General features: G+C 48.1%; 1 protein-coding gene across 5 annotated transcripts in view; it reads left to right on the top strand.

The window, feature by feature from the left end:
- Positions 1–22,701, top strand: part of PDE2A (phosphodiesterase 2A) — a 386,253-nt gene that overhangs the window by 354,270 nt on the left and 9,282 nt on the right. For all 5 annotated transcript variants that reach the window (XM_081860195.1, XM_081860197.1, XM_081860198.1 and 2 more), the window contains 13 exons: positions 948–987; positions 2,869–2,932; positions 7,002–7,080; positions 9,326–9,503; positions 10,967–11,079; positions 11,956–12,033; positions 13,940–14,062; positions 15,401–15,471; positions 17,739–17,861; positions 18,790–18,877; positions 19,898–19,945; positions 20,484–20,558; positions 21,165–21,264. In XM_081860195.1, coding sequence (XP_081716321.1) covers positions 948–987; positions 2,869–2,932; positions 7,002–7,080; positions 9,326–9,503; positions 10,967–11,079; positions 11,956–12,033; positions 13,940–14,062; positions 15,401–15,471; positions 17,739–17,861; positions 18,790–18,877; positions 19,898–19,945; positions 20,484–20,558; positions 21,165–21,264 — 1,180 coding nt within the window. The remainder of the gene's footprint in view (positions 1–947; positions 988–2,868; positions 2,933–7,001; positions 7,081–9,325; positions 9,504–10,966; positions 11,080–11,955; positions 12,034–13,939; positions 14,063–15,400; positions 15,472–17,738; positions 17,862–18,789; positions 18,878–19,897; positions 19,946–20,483; positions 20,559–21,164; positions 21,265–22,701) is intronic.

Here is a 22,701-nt window from a genome sequence, read left to right as displayed (position 1 = left end):
CTTGTGGCAGCAGCTGGTGCTGCAGGGCAATAAATAGCATTGGCTGAGGAGCAAAGCTGATTTATTGCTAATACTGCTACACATGGAAATTGATTTGGCGTGGAAGGATTTATTTGTTTGTTTGTTTCATAAAATTTATACACCAATTGCTGGATTTTAAAAACCATTGTGTTCCTTCTGGGGTGGTTTGTCCACCTTTTGTTCCAGCAGTGCTGGATTTACATATAAGCTAAACAAGCTATAGGTTAGGGCCCCATTCTCTTGAAATTTAAAGGGAAAATTTAAAGGGGGAAAAACTGGATGTACATTTCCAAAATATAAGATAAAAAACAAATAAAATAAAACCTCCATACATAAAATGCATCTCTGGGTTATTTGTGGGGCATAGGAATTCTTTCATTATTATTCTTTTCAAAATATAGTCTGGCCCCCCACAAGGGCTGAGGGACAGTGGACCGCCCCCCCTGCTGAAAAAGTTAGCTGACCTCTGCCCTAAAACATTACTGGTTTGCTCATTTCTATATATAGGGTTCCTACATTCTGCATGGACTGGTTGCATGGTAGCTTGAGATACTTATTAGGTCCATAAATTACCATCAAGCATATATATTCAGCACAAAAAACAGCGACTATTTGTTGTTGACAAAGGACAGCTGGACATATAAAGGGCCCCATTACCTTCAGGAGCTGAGGTCCTCATCAAACCTCAATCCGGCCCTGTCTAGCAGCCAAGCTAGTACCAAACGTATTGCTCTTTAGACCACATCAGGAAGGTTGGGAGGACCTCATATACTACATAGTGTTGTAACTCTAATTACATTGTCATTTCGATGCTGCGTCGTATGAATAATGAAGAGGGAAGGTATCACCTGCTTTTCATTTCAGAATTAAGGAGCAAGATTTATATATTTCATCTCTCTCTCCTTCTCTCTCTCTCCTCCCCTCAGGCTCTTTTGCAAGTAGCCAAGAATCTCTTCACACACCTCGGTAGGTATCCTCCTCCATAGCTGCCCCCAGTATAGTCTTGGGACTCAGTCCCCATCTGTAAAATGGGAATAATAGCAACAACAACAACAAACAATGGGGGAGCTTTGCAATGAAATCCTGAAGGGCCAAAAAGGCCTCTGTGTGCCCCCGCAGTCATGATATTCAACGAGGAACATTTTCAATGGACTATGCCAGGCCATTGCTAAGCCGTTGACCTCAGCAGGTGCCCTTGAGCCATGCACTGTTCCTACCTCACAGGGTTGTCGGGAGGGTAAAATGGGAAAAGAGGGGGGGAATCCTGCATGGCACCTCGAGCTTCTTTTATGAACAGGTGGAGTCTAAATGTGATAATATTAAATACATTGAAGGGGGGAAAGGGCTGCAGGGAAAAGGGGTGCCTTTCTGGTCCTCCCTCTGGACCCCAGAATTCTCTCCGCATTTGAGACTCGCCACAGCTTGACGCTCTCTCTTGTGCTGAGCGAAGGAAGATGATGGGATAGAAACTGAGCCTGGAGTTTCCAGCTGATGTGATGGAAGTCCTGTATGGCTTATTTATTTATTTTAATCATTTTTATTGATTTTTCCAATAAAAAACATCCAATTAATATATCCAATCATAAAATTAAAAAAACTAAAATAAAAAAGACCAAATTGTAATTATTAATTTTTCAGAGCTCCCCACGGTCTGGATCTCTGAAGCGTATCCCCACATCTCAGTCCTGCCTCTCCTCGTTGTTTCCATATTTTCCACATCTCGATTTTGATGCTTTAGAATTCTCCGTCCCTGAGTCCACGATTCTCAATCATGTCAAACACCATGTACTTTCATCTGTCGAATACAGCTTTGTTAGTGTATATTTTTCCAACTGTCTTTTTATCAGTGCAGCTTCCTCTGACTCCGTTCCAATCCGGGATGTTGTCGAAGTCTGTTATCTGGAGCTTAATGGCGCAGCAACTCCCAATCATTAATTGTCCAAACCTTCCTTTTGAGCTTTATTGAACCAGTACCTTCCAAGCTAAATTGTTAGGCAAAACTGCAATATTGCAATGTAGATAAACTGTATTCCACAAATATCAGTCATTGGTGATCGATCAGCCTTTGGAGACCGCACTCTCCCCCTTCCCCCTGTATGGCTTAGGTCCAAGATGGGCCTTCTCCTTCCTGGGCTCTGAGATATTCAGAGATGCTCAGAGATGCTCTTCTTTGAATCCCCGCTTGGTGGGGACGTGTCAGAGGGCCTTCTCATACCTTCCCAAAACCAGGGTGCCTGTCTTCGAGGACATCTTCCCGGGCGAGTCATGTGACCCATGCCTCACTCTCGCTCCCCTCCCCCCAAAAATGCCTTTTTCAGGGCAAAATCTCACATATGCATTTCTGGGCACTGCGCAAAATCACAGCACCCAAAATGGGCACAGTGCTCTCGTGCAAAAAACCCCCGTTTTTTCTGGGGCGCTTGGCAGGTTATGCCTTCTCGGGGGTTTCTGCTCCCAGACAACTTTGGAATTCGCTCCCTGGAGAAGCCAGACTGGCTCCTTCCTTGCTGTCATGCCAACAGCCACGGGAGACTGTTTTATTCTGGCAGGCCTGGAAAACTGCCTGTTTTCCAAGGGCTTTTCAACAGCGCTGTGCCGTTTTCACTGTATTTTCATAGATCTTTATATTGCTTTAGCTCTGCTGCAGTCCAGTTGTTTTTCGACAATCACCTTCAATATGTTTCCAGCTTTTTTGTATTCCGACTTCCTCTTAATTTCTACAACCCTCCTCGAGTCCCGGCCGGGATATAATTAAGATTAGCCATAACCAATAATAAGAACAATCTTCCACAAGCCGCTCAGTGGCCTTTGGGTCTCCTAACTGACTGCTTCTCTGACCCTTCGCAGATGACGTCTCGGTGCTGCTGCAAGAGATCATCACAGAGGCCCGGAATCTCAGCAACGCCGAAATGTGAGTCTCCCGCACGGAGCTCCCTCTGGTGGAACGTGAAGCCAGGGGGGCTGACATTCCTGAAAGCAAGCCCCCGCCCTGAGACACCAGACCCTCTGGCCAAGGGACGGATCCCAGGCGGGTCTTTTCATGGCTCGGTATATTTAGAACAGACACACACCACCCCGGAAAATTGCCTCCAACATGGTGTGGGAACAGCAGGACAAACACACTTCATTTCTGAATTTAGCCATACGGGTTTGGACTGACTTTGGATTCCCAATGCCTCACCCCCACAAGGAATTTGTTCCCTCTCCCTGTTCTTTGTTTATTTTTAAATGAATTTGGGGTTGTTTTGGAGAAATGAGCTAGAGGAAGCTTAAGGTAAAGGTAAAGGGACCCCTGACAATGGTCCAGTCGTGGCCGACTCTGGGGTTGCAGCACTCATCTCGTTTTACTGGCCGAGGGAGCTGGTGTACAGCTTCCGGGTCATGTGGCCAGCAGGACTAAGCCGCTTCTGGTGAACCAGAGCAGCGCACGGAAACGCCGTTTACCTTCCCGCCAGAGTGGTACCTATTTATCTACTTGCACTTTCACGTGCTTTCGAACTGCTAGGTTGGCAGGAGCAGGGACCCAGTAACGGATTCGAACTGCCGACCTTCTGATAGGCAAGTCCTAGGCACAGTGGTTTAACCCACAGTGCCACCTGCGTTTTAAAGGAGGCTTTAGTGCACCCATATTCCCCTATCTCTTAGTTTCCACATCCTGTTCCAACTTTCACGTGATGCAGAAGTTGCTTCCGGAAATCAAGTGGAATATAGCACAAGTTTGGCATGCATTTCTGCGCTATTTGCTTCCGGCAAAAATCCATTTCTAAATAACGTGGAAATGAGCGCTTAACCTGCACCAGGCAGTACAGTCACCTCTTGCACCCGTGTAACTTGCCCTATATCAACCATACGCAGCTGAAGGCAGGTTGGCTGAAACCGCCCAAGTTAAATCCAAGCAAGACAGAGAGATTAAAAGCTCCTTTTGCTCCGGTTCTGCTTATAATAATAATTGTATTAGTTATACCCTGTCCATCTAGCTGGGTTGCTCCAGCCACACTCGGGGTTACAGGGCGTTTAAAGAGCTTAAAAGCTCTCTGCCTCACTTGCGAGGCCTGGCTTGCTCACAGCACCAACTCTGGGATGTTCGTGCGAGATCCCACAGGACAAATCTGAATTCCCACAAGACTTCGCACAAGATCCCTAGCCTCCCAAAGCTGGGATACTGAGGAGGCTTGCTCCCCAAGCAAGGCAGATGGCCAGTGCTGGATTTACGTTTAAGCTAAACAAGCTATAGCTTAAGGCCCCTCTCTCTTGGGGCCCCCCAAAAAAATCACTATTAATATACTTCTTCTTAATTGTATTTCAGTTCAACAATTACTTTGATAAAATACATATTTTGTTATGTGCAATTGACTTTAGATACCTATTAAGTCCATAAATACCTTACAGTAGTACCTTGGGTTAAGAACTTAATTCGTTCCGGAGGTCCGTTCTTAACCTGAAACTGTTCTTAACCTGAAGCACCACTTTAGCTAATTGGCCCTCCTGCTGCCGCCGTGCCGCCAGAGCACGATTTCTGTTCTCATCCTGAAGCAAAGTTCTTAACCCGAGGCACTATTTCTGGGTTAGGGGAGTCTGTAACCTGAAGCGTCCGTAACCTGAAGCATCTGTAACCCAAGATACTACTGTATAGCATATATTCAACACACAAAAACAGCAACAATTTTCTGTTGACAAAGGACAGCTGGACATATAAAGGGCCCCATTACCTTCAGGAGCTGAGGGCAGGCATCCCCAAACTTTGCCCTCCAGATGTTTTGGGACTACAACTCCCATCATCATCAGTGGTCAGGGATGGTAGGAATTGTAGTCCCAAAACATCTGGAGGGCTGAGTTTGGGGGTGCCTGACTTAGGACCTCATCAAACTTAAATCCAGCTCTGCAGATGGCTCAGCAGGTGTGTTTTTTTCTGCCAGGTCTTCTTGCGTTACCTGGTGCAAAATGAGCTTTTAAGTTCTCCACCTTGTTTGGTGGGCAAGGCCCACTCGGCATGTGGATCCTGGAAGTTCAGGGGATTCTTTCTCCTTCCGCCTCCTCCTCCTCAGCTTCTAGCCACAAGGCAGATCTAACGGTTTGGGTATACACAGTTTTTGTGACGGCATGGAACCGCTGCAGCCGAACCACCGCATACCGTATTCTTCCGTGTATAAGACGCCCCATGTATAAGACGCCCCCTATCTGGGGAGACTAAATTTAAAGAAAATGAAGGGAGGGGGCCCAAAGTCGCTGAGCTTTTAGGGGGAATTGCATGCACGCCATCACTCCAGCAGGGCCGTTGCTGGGGGTTGGCAAAGTGGGCAGCTGCCCCCCCTGGCCACTGCTGGCACGTGCCTCCTGCAGCGGCATGGGGGGGAGTTGCGTGCCCACCAAACAGCTGGCTGGCGGGTGTGCAGATTCCCCCCCCCCATGCCACTATCCATGTATAGGATGACCCCAGTTTTTTTGATATCATCATCATAAACTTCTATTTGTATCCCACCCTCCCCGGCTGAGAGCGGGTTCAGGGCGGCTAACATCAAATATAAACACTGATATAAAATCAAACAATAATTAAATCACCTCTTAAAAATAAGTCAGGATAAAATTAAAATCTGAATTAGATGGCTTTCCGCAGGACTTGGGTTGGGAACCGTAAATGCTCACCAGGCCCAACTGTGTACACTGATCTTATATGGGCAGCCTCTTTCGTACTAGTCAAAAAACATCGTCTAATACACAGAAAAAATACGGTAAGTTGTGATCGTATTGTATCAGAAACGGATTTAGGGCGGCAAGATGTGTTCCCCTGCACAGGGCATTGCAACTATGATGTAGGGAACTGAGCAGAACAGAAAGCAAGAGGCGCCAAATGTTGGGCTTGCACAGGGCTCTGCTAGAATTTGAAAGACCAAACTCTGCCCCCGACTGTATTCTGCTATATTTCCGGAAGTGGCACTCATGCGATCCAAAGGCTCAGGCAGAATGCGGAAATGCGGAAATGAACAGTTAGGGAAACCTTTCGGGGAACTGGAATAAACAGCATATGGCTGCAGCCCAGTTATTTAGATTTTTGTATTTATCTTTAGAGTTACCGTATTCTTCGCTCTATAAGACACACCCGACCATAAGACGCACCTAGTTTTTGGAGGAGGAAAACAAGGGGGGGAAAATATTCTGAATCAAATGTTGTTGAAGAAAGCAAGGCAAAACTTCAGTGAAAGCAACGCGAAGCCTCTTCAGTGCATCGAGAGGAACTCTCCCGCTGCCCTGAAGAGGCTTCACACAGCTATCCCAGAAGCCATAACAGCAAGAGGGATCGCTGCGCAGCAATCCCTCTTGCTGTTATGGCTTCAGCGATAGCTGCGCAGCCTTCATTCACTCCATAAGACGCACACACATTTCCCCTTACTTTTTAGGAGGGAAAAAGTGTGTCTTACAGAGCGAAAAATACGGTATATATTGTCACAAGATTTCAGGATAATAATACAAGGTAAAAAAACATTCCAGTAAACGGTTAAAGCAAAAACAATGAGACAATAACACCCTCTCCTGCAACACATTTAAAAGGCTGTAGAATATCAACCAACCTTACAAAACCAAAAGGTACAAATCACAAATACAAATTAGCAAATAGAGAACAATTTAAAACCACCCTACCCCAAATAAACAACACCCAAGTTACCAACCACACCCCCTTCGAAACTATAATTTTAGAACATGGGGGGCTGACTCACGCCCTCATTCCATCCCTAAAGTGCCACCCCCGAAAGGGATGAGTCCCTTGGGTGTCCCTGCTATGGTGGCAATTATCTCCTCCTTTATCAGATACGTGGTTGTCTCATGATGCTTCTGGGACCTCACCGTTTCTCACACCACCACCACTTTGACCCATGCGCAGGCCCAGAGGTTGCGTTCCCCCTCGCTTGTCCCAGAGAACGGTCAGGATCCTGGCGACGGTGGTTTATCGAGCCCGTATCTCAACTTGGCTTGTTCTTTTGCAGATGCTCTGTATTCCTGCTGGACAGAAGCAGCCACGAACTGGTGGCCAAGGTTTTTGACGGGGGCGTGGTGGATGATGAGGTAAGGGCCACAGGCGGTGCCAGATTTACGTGTAAGCTAAGCAAGCTCTAGCTTAGGGCCCCACTCTCTTGGGGGCCCCCAAAAAATTAAAGGGAAAAAAACCTGGATGTACATTTCCAAAATATAAGATAAAAAACAAATAGAATAAAACCTACCTACAGCAACAGTGTTTTGTGTTGTGTAGGCTCCTAGGATGTAAGTCATGGGCCCCGCCTGCTAGCCTGCTCCCTAAAATATCACTGGTTTCCTCCTTTCTATATATAGGGTGCCTACATTCTGCATGGACTGGTTGCATAGAGACTGGTTTTTAGAGACTAGATTATGAGTCTCTGTAAATTGTGTTTCTAAAGGAACTTTTGTTATTGCCAAATGCCAATGTGTTTGCAATGTGTTTGTTATGCATAAAAAAATCATTTTAAGTTATAGCTTAATAATTATTTCACTATTAATATACTTCTTCTTAATTGTATTTCACTATTAATATACTTTTTAATTGTATTTCAGTTCAACAATTCCTTTGATAAAATACATCTTTTGTTATTTGCAAATGGCTTGAGATACCTATTAGGTCCATAAATTACCATATAGCATATATTCAACACAAAAAACAGCGACTATTTGTTGTTGACAAAGGACAGATGGACATATAAAGGGACCCATTACCTTCAGGAGCTGAGGGCCTCAACAAACCTAAATCCAGCCCTGGACACCGGAAGGAAAGGGGGGAGACTACAGTGAGAGTGGGAGTGGAGAAATGGGGGTCATTTTTCTCCAGTTTTCCATCCAGTTTTTTAGGGACAAATTGAAGGGGGGGATAGGGAAAATGGGGAAGGGAAACTCCCCCCCCCAAGTCCCCACCCCCGCTTCATATCTCTATCTCTGGTCCCCCAGATATGGTTGGATCACAATTCCAACCATCCTCATCCCTGACCAGTGGCCACACTGGGACTACTGGGAGGTGGGGGGGTCTAACAATATTTGGAAGGCAGCAGGTTAGACACCCCTGAACTAAAGGGATGGGGATATAATTGTGGGAACCACCTTATTTTTATCCATGTAACTTCTTTTAAACTGCTCTTAATATTTCGTTTCTTGGTTGTCTCGAGAATTTGGCACCGGTGTGGTTTTTAAGGCTCCAGGTATCTTTTGCCAAACTCAATTCCCATCCCTTCTCTTATTCTTACACCGTCTGAATCCAGAGAGATTATTGCAAAAATGAAATAAAAAGAATTGGGAGAATTTGAATTCATTTTAAATCCCAGCACATTCAAGCCAAGCTTTTGGCAGTAACTGACCTTTGGGTGGAAGCTAGAAGTCAATTTTACACCAACGCTTTGGTGAAGGAAGCCTCCACTGGTTGGGAGAAAAATGGAAAGAAATTCTGCGCAGGAATTCTCCAAATTTCTGGCAGCTGTGAGAGCCTCAGTTGCCCCCTAACTTGAAAACCTCACTTGTGACTTTCGCTTTGGTGCAAAAGTAGGTGACATTTAGCACTAGCTGAAAGATAACAAGTCACATATTGCATGTTGCCAAAGGCTTGGAGGACCCTGGTAAATTCTAAGTTGTTTGGTGGGATTTTATCTTAAATACAGCAAATACAGACACCTAGGACTCCCTCCCCACAGTGCAACATGAAATTTGGCTTTCCTAATGGTCTTATGCAGTCTACCAGCCTAATCGTAGAACTGCAGAGTTGGGAGGGACCCCGAGGGTCATCTAGTCCAACCTTCTGCAATGCAGAAATCTTTTGCACAACGCGGGGCTCGAACCCACAAACCTAAGAGTCTCGTGCTCTACCGACCGATAACACTTTATTGGAAAAGTAAGCAATGGTGAAGTCACTTATTTAAGATATTTATCCCTTTAGATTTCAAGCAGATAAATTTTCAGTATCTTTTAATAGTCTGCTCCTGGTTAATATTACGTGTTTTCCGGATAAACCACACTGATTTTTTTTGAACTTCTGTTATTTTTATTCTGTCAATTTGTTTGATTTCCTTCAATGGAAGGAAGACAATTTCCCCGCTTCTCCTCCCAACCAGTTTGTGCTTCCATCCCCTCCTTTCCTACCTATTGAGGCAGAATGTCTGTTGGCTTCAACCCAAAGGCTGGGTATTGGCTGGCCTTCCTCTCAGTCCTCAACGATGCCCTTCCAGTAACAAGGCTGGTTGGTGGCGGGTAGTTCCACACACACACGAGACTGTGGAGTAACCCGCTTTCCTTCTGCTGTGCACTCCTTTCTCAGAGCCACGAATTCCGGATTCCGGCCGATCAGGGCATCGCGGGCCACGTGGCAACCACGGGGAAGATCCTCAACATCAAGGACGCCTATTCGCACCCGCTCTTCTACCGGGGGGTGGACGACAGCACCGGCTTTCGCACCCGGAACATCCTCTGCTTCCCCATCAAGGACGAGAACCAGGGTGAGTGTGTGGAAGAAGCGCAACACCAGGTGTGCACAATGCCCCACGCGAATGAGATGTTTGAGAAGCCCCTTGTGCCCCGTCTTCCGTGCTCCCCCAAGTGGGAGAAGGATCTACGTCCCTTCCCCCTTCGCCTCCACCTGGGCTCACCAACTTACTCGAGAGTAACTGACAGCTCCCTTGCCTCTTGATGTGCCAAGAAGAAGGCACATCATTGGAGCATCCTTTGGAAGGGAGAAAGAAAGGGAAACATAAGGAGAGCTTGCTGGATCAGACCAACAACATGCCCATTATGGGAATGCTGCAAGCAGGATTCGAACACAAGATCCCTCTCCCCTCCTGCTCTTTTCCAGCAACTGGCATTCAGAAGCAGAGCCCTCCTAGCTAGTAGCAGCTGATAGCCCTCTCCTTCTCCATGAATTTATCTAATCCTCTTTGAAAGCCACTCACTCTGGTGGGAGAGAGTTCCGTAGTCTAACTATGCACTGCAATTGTAGTTTTACATTCCCCTTTTAAACACACAGCAGATAGCTGGTTGCAGGCTTGTGTAAGCCTTTCACTATTAAGTTCCTGGTAAGTTCCCTTATAAGGGACACGGGTGGCGCTGTGGGTTAAACCACAGAGCCTAGGACTTGCCGATTAGAAGGTCGGTGGTTCGAATCCCCGTGACGGGGTGAGCTCCCATTGCTCAGTCCCAGCTCCTGCCAACCTAGCAGTTCGAAAGTATGTCAAAGTGCAAGTAGATGAATAGGTACTGCTCTGGTGGGAAGGTAAACGGCATTTCCGTGCACTGCTCTGGTTCGCCAGAAGCGGCTGAGTCATGCTGGCCACATGACCCAGAAGCTGTATGCCGCTCCCTCGGCCAGTAAAGCGAGATGAGCGCCGCAACCCCAGAGTCGGCCACGACTGGACCTAATGGTCAGGGGTCCCTTTACCTTTACCTAAGTTCCCTTATATCCCTCTTAAAAGAATAAACACACCACAATCTTGTTTAAAGTATATAAAAGAAGTTTACTCACATCATCAGTTCACAGTTGGATCCCTGAAGGCAGACTTAGTTACATGTGGATCTATCCCGTATGGGGATGATCCCAGTGTCCTCTGCTGGCTGCAAGCTAACAGAGCATCTCTAGCTAAAACGCTGCTCCAATGATGGAGGAAGTCAAAGAGAGGAGAGAGGAAAAGAGAAGGAGTGTTGTGTGCCTCGTGCTTTTGTTACCTGGACAGGTAAAGTCACGCCCACCACTAGTCACATGCAAAGGAAGTATGTCCCAGCCCAGGAGGAAAGAGGAAGTTCCGACTGGTGGGACCAAACATCCCCTTGCATGTCCACTCTAGGAAAACAAGGAATGTTGTACTTGACTGCTATCTGTGTATCGCATCCCACAGCAATCGGGTGTGTTCCTTCTCCTGCCCATCCAACGCCAGAACTCACCTGTTGTCTTCTTCTCCGCTTCTTCCAGAGGTCATTGGAGTGGCTGAGCTGGTGAACAAAATCAACGGGCCTTGGTTCAGCAAGTTTGACGAGGATCTAGCCACCGCCTTCTCCATCTACTGCGGCATCAGCATCGCTCACGTAAGCCGGATCCTTTGGGTTCCCCTGGCTCTTTTCTCCACTCTGGGTAGAGCTGTACATCTCCCTTGCGCAGTGGACCAGCCTTCTCCAACCTAGTGCTCTCCAGAAGCCTTGGATGAAGCTCCCACGACTGCGCCAGCTGGGAGGGCACCAGGTTGGGGGAGACTGCAATGGACTGTATTCTTTCCAGGAAAGAGGGTGCAAAGCCAGCCGTCTTGCTGAAGATCACTAGATTTTGATCCATTAAGACAGAGATGCATTTCCATCCTATAAAAAGGTTTTTCAAGCTTTTACTTGCAGAGCTTTCTTGAGAAACAAAACAAAAGCATCCAAGATACGTCAAAAGCATCCATACACTCGAGTAGGACCCTGGCAGAGACACCTGCCTGACTGGCATGTTCTCTCCCTCCTGGTCGTTCATTTGGGAGCTTCAAAAGCTTTCTACAGCCCAAACATCACAGCGACTGATGCCAACAGACACCGGCACACTTAGAGATGCGCAGAGTCTTCGCAGCTTGCGCGACAGACCTCAGCAACTCAGCATTTTGGCCAATCTACTTTATTTACGTATAAACACACACGGAGCACTGCAACATGGCTCCCTCTCTCTCTAGCATCAGACAGCAAAGAGAAAAAGAACAAAGGACAAAAGTCCCACTTCACGGAACACAGTAACACAAACATCCTGTCTCCATCACTTCCCACATATACCATCATGTGATAGACAAAAATCCCATGACTGCAATCATGGAGCAGGAATTCTAACAGGAGGCACCACTGGAAACCTTCATGGGTGCTTTGGTGCCCGTGGGCACTGGGTTGGCGACCCCTGTATTAACATATTCCCTACTCACCTCTTGTTTTCCTTCACTCCAGTCTCTGCTCTACAAGAAGGTCCATGAAGCCCAGTACCGAAGCCACCTGGCCAACGAAATGATGATGTACCATATGAAGGTAAGGCCGGCTTACTTTGGCATCATGGAATCATAGAACTGTAGAGTTGGAAGGGACCCTGAAGGTCATCCAGCCCAACCCCCTGCCATGCAGGGATCTCAGCTCCAGAATTGCTGGCAAGTGGCCATCCAACCTCTGTTTAGAAACCTCCAGTGGAGTCTTCCGCCTTCTGAGGGAGACCATTGCACTGTTGAGCAGCTCTTACAGTCAGAAGGTTCTTCCTAATATTCAGTTGCATTTCTGGTTAATTGAATCCACTGGTCCAAGTCCCTCCCTATGGAGCGCCAGAAAACAAGCTGACTCCCTCTTGCTGCATCACCCGCCTCTTGGGGGCCATTTGAGGGGGGTAGACCTGAGCTATCTCCAGCAGCAGCATACTGATAGCGTAGCTCAGTGGCAGAGCATCTGCCTGGCATGCAGGAGGTTCTGAGTTCGAACCCTGGCAGCATCTTCAGGTATAATAATAATAATAATAATAATAATAATAATAATAATAATAATAATAATTTATTTATACATACCCTGCCCATCTGGCTGGGTTTCCCCAGCCACTCTGGGCAGCTCCCAACAGAATATTAAAAACACAACACAGCATTAAACATTAAAAACTTCCCTAAGCCTTCAGATGTCTTTTAAAAGTAAAATAGTTGCTTATTGCCTTGACATCTGGTGGGAGGGTGTTCCACAGGGCGGGCGCCACCACCGACAAGGCCCTTTGCCTGGTTCCCTGTAACCTCACTTCTCGCAGGGATGAACCCAAAGAAGGCTCTCGGAGCTGGACCTCAGTGTCTGGACTGAACGATGGGGGTTCAAGTATACTGGGCCGAGGCCGTTTAGGGCTTTCAAGATCAGCACCAACACTTTGAATTGTGCTCGGAAACATACTGGGAGCCAATGCAAATCTCTCAGGACCAGTGTTATGTGGTCTCAGCGGCCGCCCCCAGTCTGGCGGCCGCATTCTGGATAAATTGCAGTTTCCGGGTCACCTTCAAAGGTAGCCCCACATAGAGCGCATTGCAGTAGTCCAAGTGGGAGATAACTAGAGCATGCACCACTCTGGCAAGACAGTCTGCAGGCAGGGAGGGTCTCAGCCTGCGTACCAGATGGAGCTGGGAGACAGCTGCCCTGAACACAGAATTGACCTGTGCCTCCATGGACAGTGGTGAGTCCAAAATGACTCCCAGGCTGCACACCTGGTCCTTCAGGGGCACAGTTGCCCCATTCAGGACCAGGGAGTCCTCCACACACACACACACACCTCCTGTCCCCCAAAAACAGTACTTCTGTCTTGTCAGGATTCAACCTCAATCCGTTAGCCGCCATCCATCCTCCAACCGCCCAGGTAGGGCTGGGGAAGACCTTGGAGAGTTAGAATCATAGGCTTGGAAGGGACCCCGAGGGTCATCCAGTCCAACCCCTGCAATGCAGGAATCTGCTGCTGGCAGATACTAGGAAATACTTAGGTGGGTAGACCATGGTTCTGACTCTGTACCTGCCGGCTGCCTAGGTTCCTGTCATCCTATTTCACTTATGGCAGCCTTTGCAACCTGGCCCCCTGCATTGTTGAACTACAACTCCCACCGTGGCTGGGCCTGAGAAGAGTTGTGCTCCAACAACCTCCGGCGGGCACCAGGTTGCATATGTGTTGATAAACAGGAAAATGAACATGCTAACACAGGTGACTTAGTGTTGGCAGTTTAGCTTAAAGTTGGGATTGTGGCCAGTTTGCAAGTACATCTTCCTATGGAGTTGAAAAGGGACTCCAGTTGTCATCTAGTCTAACCCCCGGCAGTCTTGATCGTCACCATTTCTCCTCCTCAAAACAGCTTGCTCCACATAATAATAATAACAATAAGGCACCAGCTATTTTTCCTTTTGAAAAGCTAAGCGCTGCTTCGTCTTCCAGGTTTCAGATGATGAATACACCAAGCTCCTCGACGAAGGAATCGTGCCCGTCTCAGAAATTGACCCGAACTTTGCCAAATTCACCTACACCCCACGTTCCCTTCCGGAGGACGACACATCTATGGTGAGTGTTGAGGGCGGAGGAGAAATTTGGTTGGGTTTGCATTTTAATGAGAGACGTACCTATTTTGTACTTTCCAAAACAAGGCAAAACACAGGGTTCCTTAGAAATTGGCTCCAGGTTTTGTGAGGGAGATCTCCACCGCTACAACATATGCCCTCTGTGCTTTCTTAGGCTGAGAGGAGTTGTAGTCCAAAGGTGGTGATGTAGTCTAAATCCCTGAGCCTTGGGCTTGCTGATCAGAAGGTTGGCGGTTCAAATATCTGTGACACAGTGAGCTCCCATTGCTCTGTCCCAGCTTCTGCCAACCTAGCAGTTCAAAAGCACGCCAGTGCAAGTAGATAAATACCGTATTTTTCGCCCCATAGGACGCACCGGCCCATAGGACGCACCAAGTTTTTTGGGGGGGAAATAAAGAAAAAAAATTATTTCCCCCCCCCAGGCGCTTGTGGGGCTGGCAGCGGAGAGAAGCGCTCTTCTCCCTGCCGCCCGCCTGCAGACCAGGTCTGGGGACAGCGGGAAGACGCACTGTGCCTCCCAGCTGTCCCCGGAGCTTGCGGGGCTGGCAGCGGGGAGAAGCACTCTTCTCCCCGCCGCCCACCTGCAGACCAGGTCTGGGGACAGCGGGAAGACGCACTGTGCCTCCCCGCTGTCCCCGGAGCTTGCGGGGCTGGCAGCGGGGAGAAGCACTCTTCTCCCCGCCGCCCACCTGCAGACCAGGTCCGGGGACAGCGGGAAGACGCGTCTCCCCGCCGTCAGCCTCCAAACCACATCGGGAGACAGCGGGATGGCGGCGTTCCGCCTCCCCGCTGTCCCCCGACCTTGTGGGGCTGGCGCTGCGGCTTTCCTGAATCCTGAAGAGCGAGAGGGGTCGGTGCGCACCGACCCCTCTCGCTTTCCAGGCTTCAGCGAAAGCCTGCATTTGCCCCATAGGACGCACACACATTTCCCCTTCATTTTTGGAGGGGAAAAAGTGCGTCCTATAGGGCGAAAAATATGGTAGGTAGCACTGCAGGGGGAAGGTAAATGCTGTTTCCATATGCTCTGGTTTCAATCATTGTCCCGTTGCACCAGAAGCAGTTTAGTCCTGCTGGGCACATGAAACCTGTCTGTGGACAAACGCCGGCTCCCCGCCTGAAAGCGAGATGAGTGCCGCCACCCCATAGTCGCCTTTGACTGCACTTAACTGTCCAGGGGTCCTTTACCTTTTTCTCTTAGGCTGATGGGAGTTGTAGTCCAAAGGAGGGCATCAAGTTGGGATTGGCTGCTTCTGCGTACCTCCTGAATACTCTCTCTCTCTCTCTCTCTCTCTCTCTCTCTCTCTCTCTCTCTCCTCCACAGGCCATTCTGAGTATGTTGCAGGACATGAATTTCATCAGCAGCTACAAAATCAACCGCCAGACCCTTGTCAGGTAAGATGTCAAGAGGACTGTCTTTTTCTTCTCTCCCTTTCATAGACTCACACATTAGAACCATAGAATTGTAGAGCTGGAAGGGACCCCTAAGGGTCATCTAGTCCAACCCTCTGCAATCTTTTTGCCCAACGTAAAGCTCAAACCCACGACCCCGAGATTAAGCGTCTCGTGCTCTGCCGACTGAGCTGTTGCTTGCACCCGGCTTTTCCCCCAGACTGGGACTCAAGGTGGCTTATAACAAAACAACACAGATAAAATACAAAAGACCAGAAACGTATAAGATCTTTATTAAAAGGTAATTGAACTCAGTTAGCATCAAAAAACAGAAACAGCACAGTGCTATTAAAAGCACTTTCCTTAAAAACAAAAACCAGCCAGTTCCCAAAGACCTGCAGGCAGTGCCGGATTTACGTATAAGCTAAACAAGCTATAGCTTAGGGCCCCACTCTCTTGGGGCCCCCAAAAAATCTAAAGGAAAAAAAACTGGATGTACATTTCCAAAATATAAGATAGAAGACAAATAGAATAAAACCGACATACAGCAACAGTGTTTTGTGTTGTGTAGGCTCCTAGGATGTAAGTCATGGGCCCCGCCTGCTAGCCTGCTCCCTAAAATATTACTGCTTTGCTCCTTTCTATATATAGGGTGCCTACATTCTGCATGGACTGGTTGCATAGAGACTGGTTTTTAGAGACTAGATTATGAGTCTCTGTAAACTGTGTTTCTATAGGAACTTTTGTTATTGCCAAATACTAATGTGTTTGCATGGCAACATGTGCAAATGACTTTTGATACCTACTAGGTCCATAAATTACCATATAGCATATTTTCAACACAAAAAAGAGCAACCATTTGTTGTTGTCAAAGGACAGCTGGACATATAAAGGGGCCCCATTACCTCCAGTAGCTTAGGGCCTCATCAAACCTAAATCCGGCCATGCCTGCAGGAATATAACTATCTTCACCTGCTAGCAGAAGGACAGGGTCTGGCTTCTCTAGGCAGGGAGTTCCAAAGTTCCCTGGGAGCAGCCACCACAGAGAAGGCCCTTCCATTGTGGCGCACCAGGCTTAGCGTGAGCCGGGGCCACGACGAAGCTGAGCCATTGAACTCAAACGCTGGGAACAAAGTCAGAGCCAGGAGGGTCCGTGTTTTCACTTGCCACACCTGTGGCCCTTGGCAGCCCCAATGAGCCCCAGCCATCCCCACAACCTCGGAGCTGCAGAAGGGGCAAGGGTCTGTCCAGAGCTGTCTTAAGCATATGCAGTGCCGGGGTGCAAAGATCCACCTGGCGCCCCCCCCCCAATGGCCCATTCCCAGGCATGCAGGAGGGCTGAGCTAGCAAGCTCTCTCAGCATCTCACTGGCTCAGTTGCCCCCGAACTCGCGGCGCACATGCCCACAGCAGAAGAGTCTGCCGCGGCCAATGCACGGGTTCTTCCCCGGACTCAACTCTCGGGCCCCAGACTCTCAGCCTGGTACCCTTGAGAGCCCAGCGCCCGGGTGCCCCACACCTGTGGTGCCTATGGGTAAGATGGCCCTGGGTCTCTCTCCAGTAGCTGCCTCTCCACTCTCCAGTCCGCCACTGGGAGGAGGAAGGCTGGGGCTTGCCTGGCCCCTGGGTTGCGACCGAGAGCGCCCAAACCAGATGCCCCAAACTGGCTGTGCAGACTCAGTTATTTGGAAAGAGCAATTCAAGAGGTGCCCACTTTTAAAGGAACAACAGTCTTGCAAATGGCTGGGTTTCACCCGCCAAGCTTTTTAGAGTGCCACATAATTTTCACTCCAGACTTATCACCATTATTACAAATGTATAAATGTATAAATCCATTATACATTTAAATCCCGCACGCTTCCTCAGAAGGAGCCAAGGGCGGCACAAAATTGGTATTTCAGTGTGGCAGCACCTGCGCTTAGCAACTCCCTGTCAATTGATATCAGGGCCTTTTGCTGTTGTATTTTCAGCATTGGCTAAACAAACAAAAAAACCTTTTTGTTTAAGCATGCCTACCCAGACATGTGATTAATATGCTACTTCATTTTATCGTGAATATTTTGAGGGGGGGGGAGGGAGGAATAGACTAACTTTGGTGCTTTTTTAATGTTTGAATTTATCCTGAATTTTAATGTACATTGAATGTAAACTACTTAGTAGTTGGCTTCTTTTATGACCAAATGGAGTGCAAAATCTATTAAATAAAAATGAAAATAACCAGTGTCATTCTCACCAATGGGCTTCTTTGGGGGGGGGGGGATTTCCTCACAGGTTCTGCCTGATGGTGAAAAAGGGATACAGGGACCCCCCATACCACAACTGGACCCATGCCTTCTCGGTCTCCCACTTCTGCTACCTGCTCTACAAAAATCTGGAGCTGGTCAATTACTTGGAGTAGGTGGACGGTGCTTTGCTTGCCAAAGGGAGGGGGGGCCGAGTTTATGCCAGGGATCAGCCGCAGAGCGCATGGAGGCAGCGACGGGGGGGGGGGTGTCCTGGTGATGCAGAGCTTGGTGGGGTATCTTCTTCTCTGGCGATCCCTCGTAGCCAAGCAAGATTGTCTTCCATAAACACGTTTTTAACAATGAGTCCGTAAGTGACTGTGGAGGCCAATTCTGGACCCACACATCCTTCCACAGTGGGGACATAGGTTTCCGGGCGTGAGTTGATCACGGTGAGGGTTTGCCAAGCATGCCTTCCTCTTAGCACATTTCTCCCTTGTGTCCTGAGTTCGAGTGTCTTCAAAGCCCATGACACCTTTGGGAAAGGCTGTTCTTCAATTGGAGCGCTCGCAGGCCAGTGTTTCCCAATTGTTGGTGTTTATACTACATTTTTAAATATTTGCCTTGAGACAATCTTTAAACCTCTTTTGTTGACCACTGGTATTAAGCCTTCCATTTTTAAGTTCGGAATAGAGTGGTTGCTTTGGAAGACGACAATCAGGCATCCGCACAACATGACCAGTCATGGGGCTCAAACCCTCAACCCTGAGATTAAGAATCTCAGGCTCTACCAGCTGAGCTAATGACCTACAACCTGACTCCGAATCCAATACTGACCTCTTGCTCCCGTGTTCCCTGGCTGCTTGCCAAGGTCCCCTCCCCCTCTGCTTTAAGAAAATGAAATACTTCGGATCTGAGGGTGTGCTTGGTTGGCAGGGGGCACCAGGTTGGGGAGGCTGAGCAAAGACGCCACCTCCAACTCCCCTGGGGCTGGTTTGCATATGGGGTGCCTCCTCTACTGCCCAATTTGGGAGCAGCCCAGGCATCTCAGAGCCCTTCCGCAGCTCATACGTGGTTTTTGCTTTTTTCCTCTTCGACAGAGACATCGAAATCTTTGCTTTGTTCATCTCCTGCATGTGCCACGACCTGGACCACAGAGGCACCAACAACTCCTTCCAGGTGGCTTCGGTACGATTTTTTATTTATTCCGCATTACGGTTTATATATACCGTATTTTTTGCCCTATAGGACACACCAGCCCATAGGACGCACCTAGTTTTTGGGGGGGGAAATCAAGGAAAAAATTTTTATTTCCCCCCCAGGTTTGCACAGCCATCCCCAAGCTAGAAGAGGGAGACCGAGCGCTCCGTCTCCCTCTTCTGCCTTCAGGGACAGCCTCTCTAGCCTCCGTGGGGCAGCGGCTTGCCCCGTTGTCCCCCGAGTTTGTGGGGCTGGCGGGGGGGAGAAGTAAGCTTGCTTCTCCCCCCCCCCCGCCAGCCTCCAGATCAGGTCCAGGAATAGCGGGGTGGCAGCGCTACGCCTCCCCGCTATCCCCCGAGCTTGTGGGGCTGGCGGGGGGGAGAAGCAAGCTTGCTTCTCCCCCCCCCCAGCCTCCAGACCAGGTCGAGGAATAGCGGGGTGGTGGCGCTGCGCCTCCCTGCTGTCCCCCGAGCTTTTGGGCTGCAGGTTGCTGCCCGCAAGCCTTGCGAGTCCGTGGGACCTCCCGCCAGGATTGCAAGACTTGCGGATAGCTTCCTGAAGCCTGGAGAGCGAGAGGGGTCGGTGCGCACTGACCCCTCTCCCTCTCCAGGCTTCAGCGAAAGCCTGCATTCTCCCCATAGGATGCACACACATTTCCCCTTCATTTTTGGAGGGGAAAACGTGCGTCCTATAGGGCGAAAAATACGGTATGTCACCTTTCAGCCCAAAAGGCTCCCGAGAACAAACATACAAATGCAATATTGCAAATGCAAAATAGCAACGCAGATGGCGCCAATTCAAAATGTTTCTGCAGTCTTTCCAAACCAAACACGCCTGTGTCCCTGCCGAAAAGAACATTCCTTGCAACAATGTGAAGGGGAAACAAAAATATTCAAGCAGAACCCGTCTTCAAGAAAGGGAGGGAGAGGTTTGGGGTCTCGTATCGTCCTGGATTAGGACAGCAGCTTGGGTTCCCTGACGTGATGTCTCTTTATTTTCTCTTTTTAGAAATCGGTCTTGGCTGCCCTGTACAGCTCAGAAGGCTCAGTGATGGAGGTAAAACTATTACAGATATTAATATCGTGCAGTTTGAAGTGGCTGGATGCATGAGAACTGGCTCCTTCTTGAAAATAAAACCGTGTTGAGGTTCCTGCCCTCTGGAGCAGCTGAAAGCAAGCTGGCTGCATCTTTTAAAACAACAACAACAACAATTTATTATTATTTATACCCCGCCCATCTGGCTGGGTTTCCCCAGACACTCTGGGCGGCTTCCAACAAAATATTAAAATACAGTAGTCCATCAAGCATTAAAAGCTTCCCTAAACAGGGCTGCCTTCAGATGTCTTCTAAAATCTGGTAGTTGTTTTTCTCTTTGACATCGGTGGGAGGACGTTCCACAGGGAGGGTGCCACCACCAAGAAGGCCCTCTGCCTGGTTCCCTGTAACTTGGCTTGGAGATGCTCCTTCAAACAAAAACATATTCAGTAGGCACCTAAACCCCATGATGCGGGGCGCCTGTCTAATTTCAGCTGGCAACTGATTCCAGAGGGCTGGAACCGGGACACTAAAAGGGCATGTTTTTCTCTCTGCACAGAGGCACCATTTTGCTCAGGCCATCGCCATCTTAAACACCCACGGCTGCAACATCTTCGATCATTTCTCTCGGAAGGTGAGTCAGGAGAGGGCCAGCAGTTCCCGGGGTCTCATAGCAAAAAGCATTGATGGTTAAAGCCGGTCATTTCTCAACACTCCGTCATTTCCAACCTGGTGCACTCCAGGACCACGACTACCATCAGCATCAACCAGCATGACTGGCAGCTGTCTCGTTTGTCACCAGCAGCTGACATCATTTCAGGAGGTTGTCATATAGAACCAGCCCAACGAAGTTGATGTTGAAGAATCATTGCTTCAACGCTGGTGATCGTTGCTTCTTCCAGTACACTGGCATTAGTTTGCCTGTCTTCCCAAGTGATGTGTGAAAATTTTCAGAGACAGCAGACACCAAAAAGCATCAAGAGTAAGAGTAAGCAAGAGCAAGAGAGTAAAGGGAAGATGGCTGTGTGACTAGCCCCTTTATAGGGTCCACGGCCATCTACCTGGTCACACGCAGGGGGAGGATATGCTCTGGACCAGGTGTGACAGGAAGTCCTCCTGGAAGTCCTCCTGGCTGGAGCAACATTCCCCTGTGTGTCCACTCTGGGCAAAAAGGGAATGCTGTACTTGACTGCTTTGGTGATTTCACACCCCACAACTTCCAGTCTTGTTGCTCCAATAGGATTACCAAAGGATGCTGGACTTGATGAGAGACATTATCCTGGCTACAGACCTTGCTCACCACTTGAGGATCTTCAAAGACCTCCAGAAAATGGCAGAAGGTAACCAGGGGTTGACCAGTCCACCAGGTGGAGCCAGATGTGAAGGGCATGGCCACCAGATTTCTAAAGTTGGACAGGAGTCTCCCTACATAAAAGCTACAAACTCACACACACAAACAACTTCTTCCTGTCTTATGTCAAGGAAGCAGAATCCGGGGCTGGGATCTATTGGCTTTCTTGTGTTGAAATATCTTCCTCGAATACACAATTCAGTCTAGCCCACAGGAGATATTAGGTATGAACCATAGAAGAAGTTAGCTCAGTTTTCCAGTAACCCACAAAAATTTAAAACACACTGCTCCCTCCTCCTTTGTCTTTTCAGACACATCCCTAGCATAGCTGTCAACGTTTCCCTTTTTTAAAGGGAAATTCCCTTATTCCGAATAGGATTCCTTGCAAGAAAAGGGAAAAAAGTTGAAAACTATGATCCCTAAGGGTATGAGAGCTAGAAAGAAAAAAAGGCAAAGTCCTAAAGAAACCAGATTTTGAAGCGCCGAATCACGAAATAAAAAAAAATTGTAGAGTTGTAAGGGACCCTGAGGGTCATCCAGCCCAACCCCAGCATGCAGGAATATTTCACCCAATGTGGCGCTTGAACCCACAACCTTGGGATTAAGAGTCTCGTGCTATTAATAATATTATTATTTATTACCTGCCCTTCGTGCTAAGGAACCGGGGCAGGTTGCAACAATTTGAAATACAAAATTAAAAACCATTTATTGAATCAAAAGAGAGAGAAATCACAAAAGAATCTAATAACAATAACATCTAATCAGAAGTAACAAAAGTTCCTACAACGGCTTATATTTTGTTTAGATTTCCAGTCTTCTGCATTAGAAATCTTCATGGCCCTCTTCCAAAAAGTGATTATTTTTCCCATGTCGTGGAACGGAGAGTTGAAAGGGACCCGGGGTCATCTAGTCCAACCTCTGCAATGCAGGACCAGAATTCACGTTTCTGACAATAGGGGCTTATAGTTAATAAAGTCAGGTGGCACCTGTTTGGCTTGAGAAGCTGCTTTCTTTCTGCGGCCCAAATACTTATTTTTACCCAGTTCTGTTTTTTGGGGGGTGGGGATTCAATCACAGGCAATGGAGTGTGATTCTGAATCCCTTACGATACGGTAATATTTATTGTCATTGTCCCATACAGAACAATGAAATTGAAAAATCTACATTGAAAATTGAAAAACCAAGCAGCCTACTATCCCAACTATCCCAGCCTGGTTAACCCCCCAAAAACTCTGATACTTCCATAATTAAATACAATATACTCCCATAGAGACTACCTTAAAAGGTAAAAGTAAAGGGACCCCTGACCATTAGGTCCAGTTGTGGCCAACTCTGGGGTTGCGGCGCTCATCTTGCTTTATTGGCCGAGGGAGCCGGCGTACAGCTTCCGGGTCATGTGGCCAGCATGACTAAGCCGCTTCTGGCA

The sequence above is a fragment of the Podarcis erhardii genome (genome assembly GCF_964252035.2).
Source record: "Podarcis erhardii genome assembly, chromosome: 4".
Taxonomy (NCBI): Eukaryota; Metazoa; Chordata; class Lepidosauria; order Squamata; family Lacertidae; genus Podarcis; species Podarcis erhardii.
This window is presented reverse-complemented; position numbering and strand designations above follow the sequence as displayed.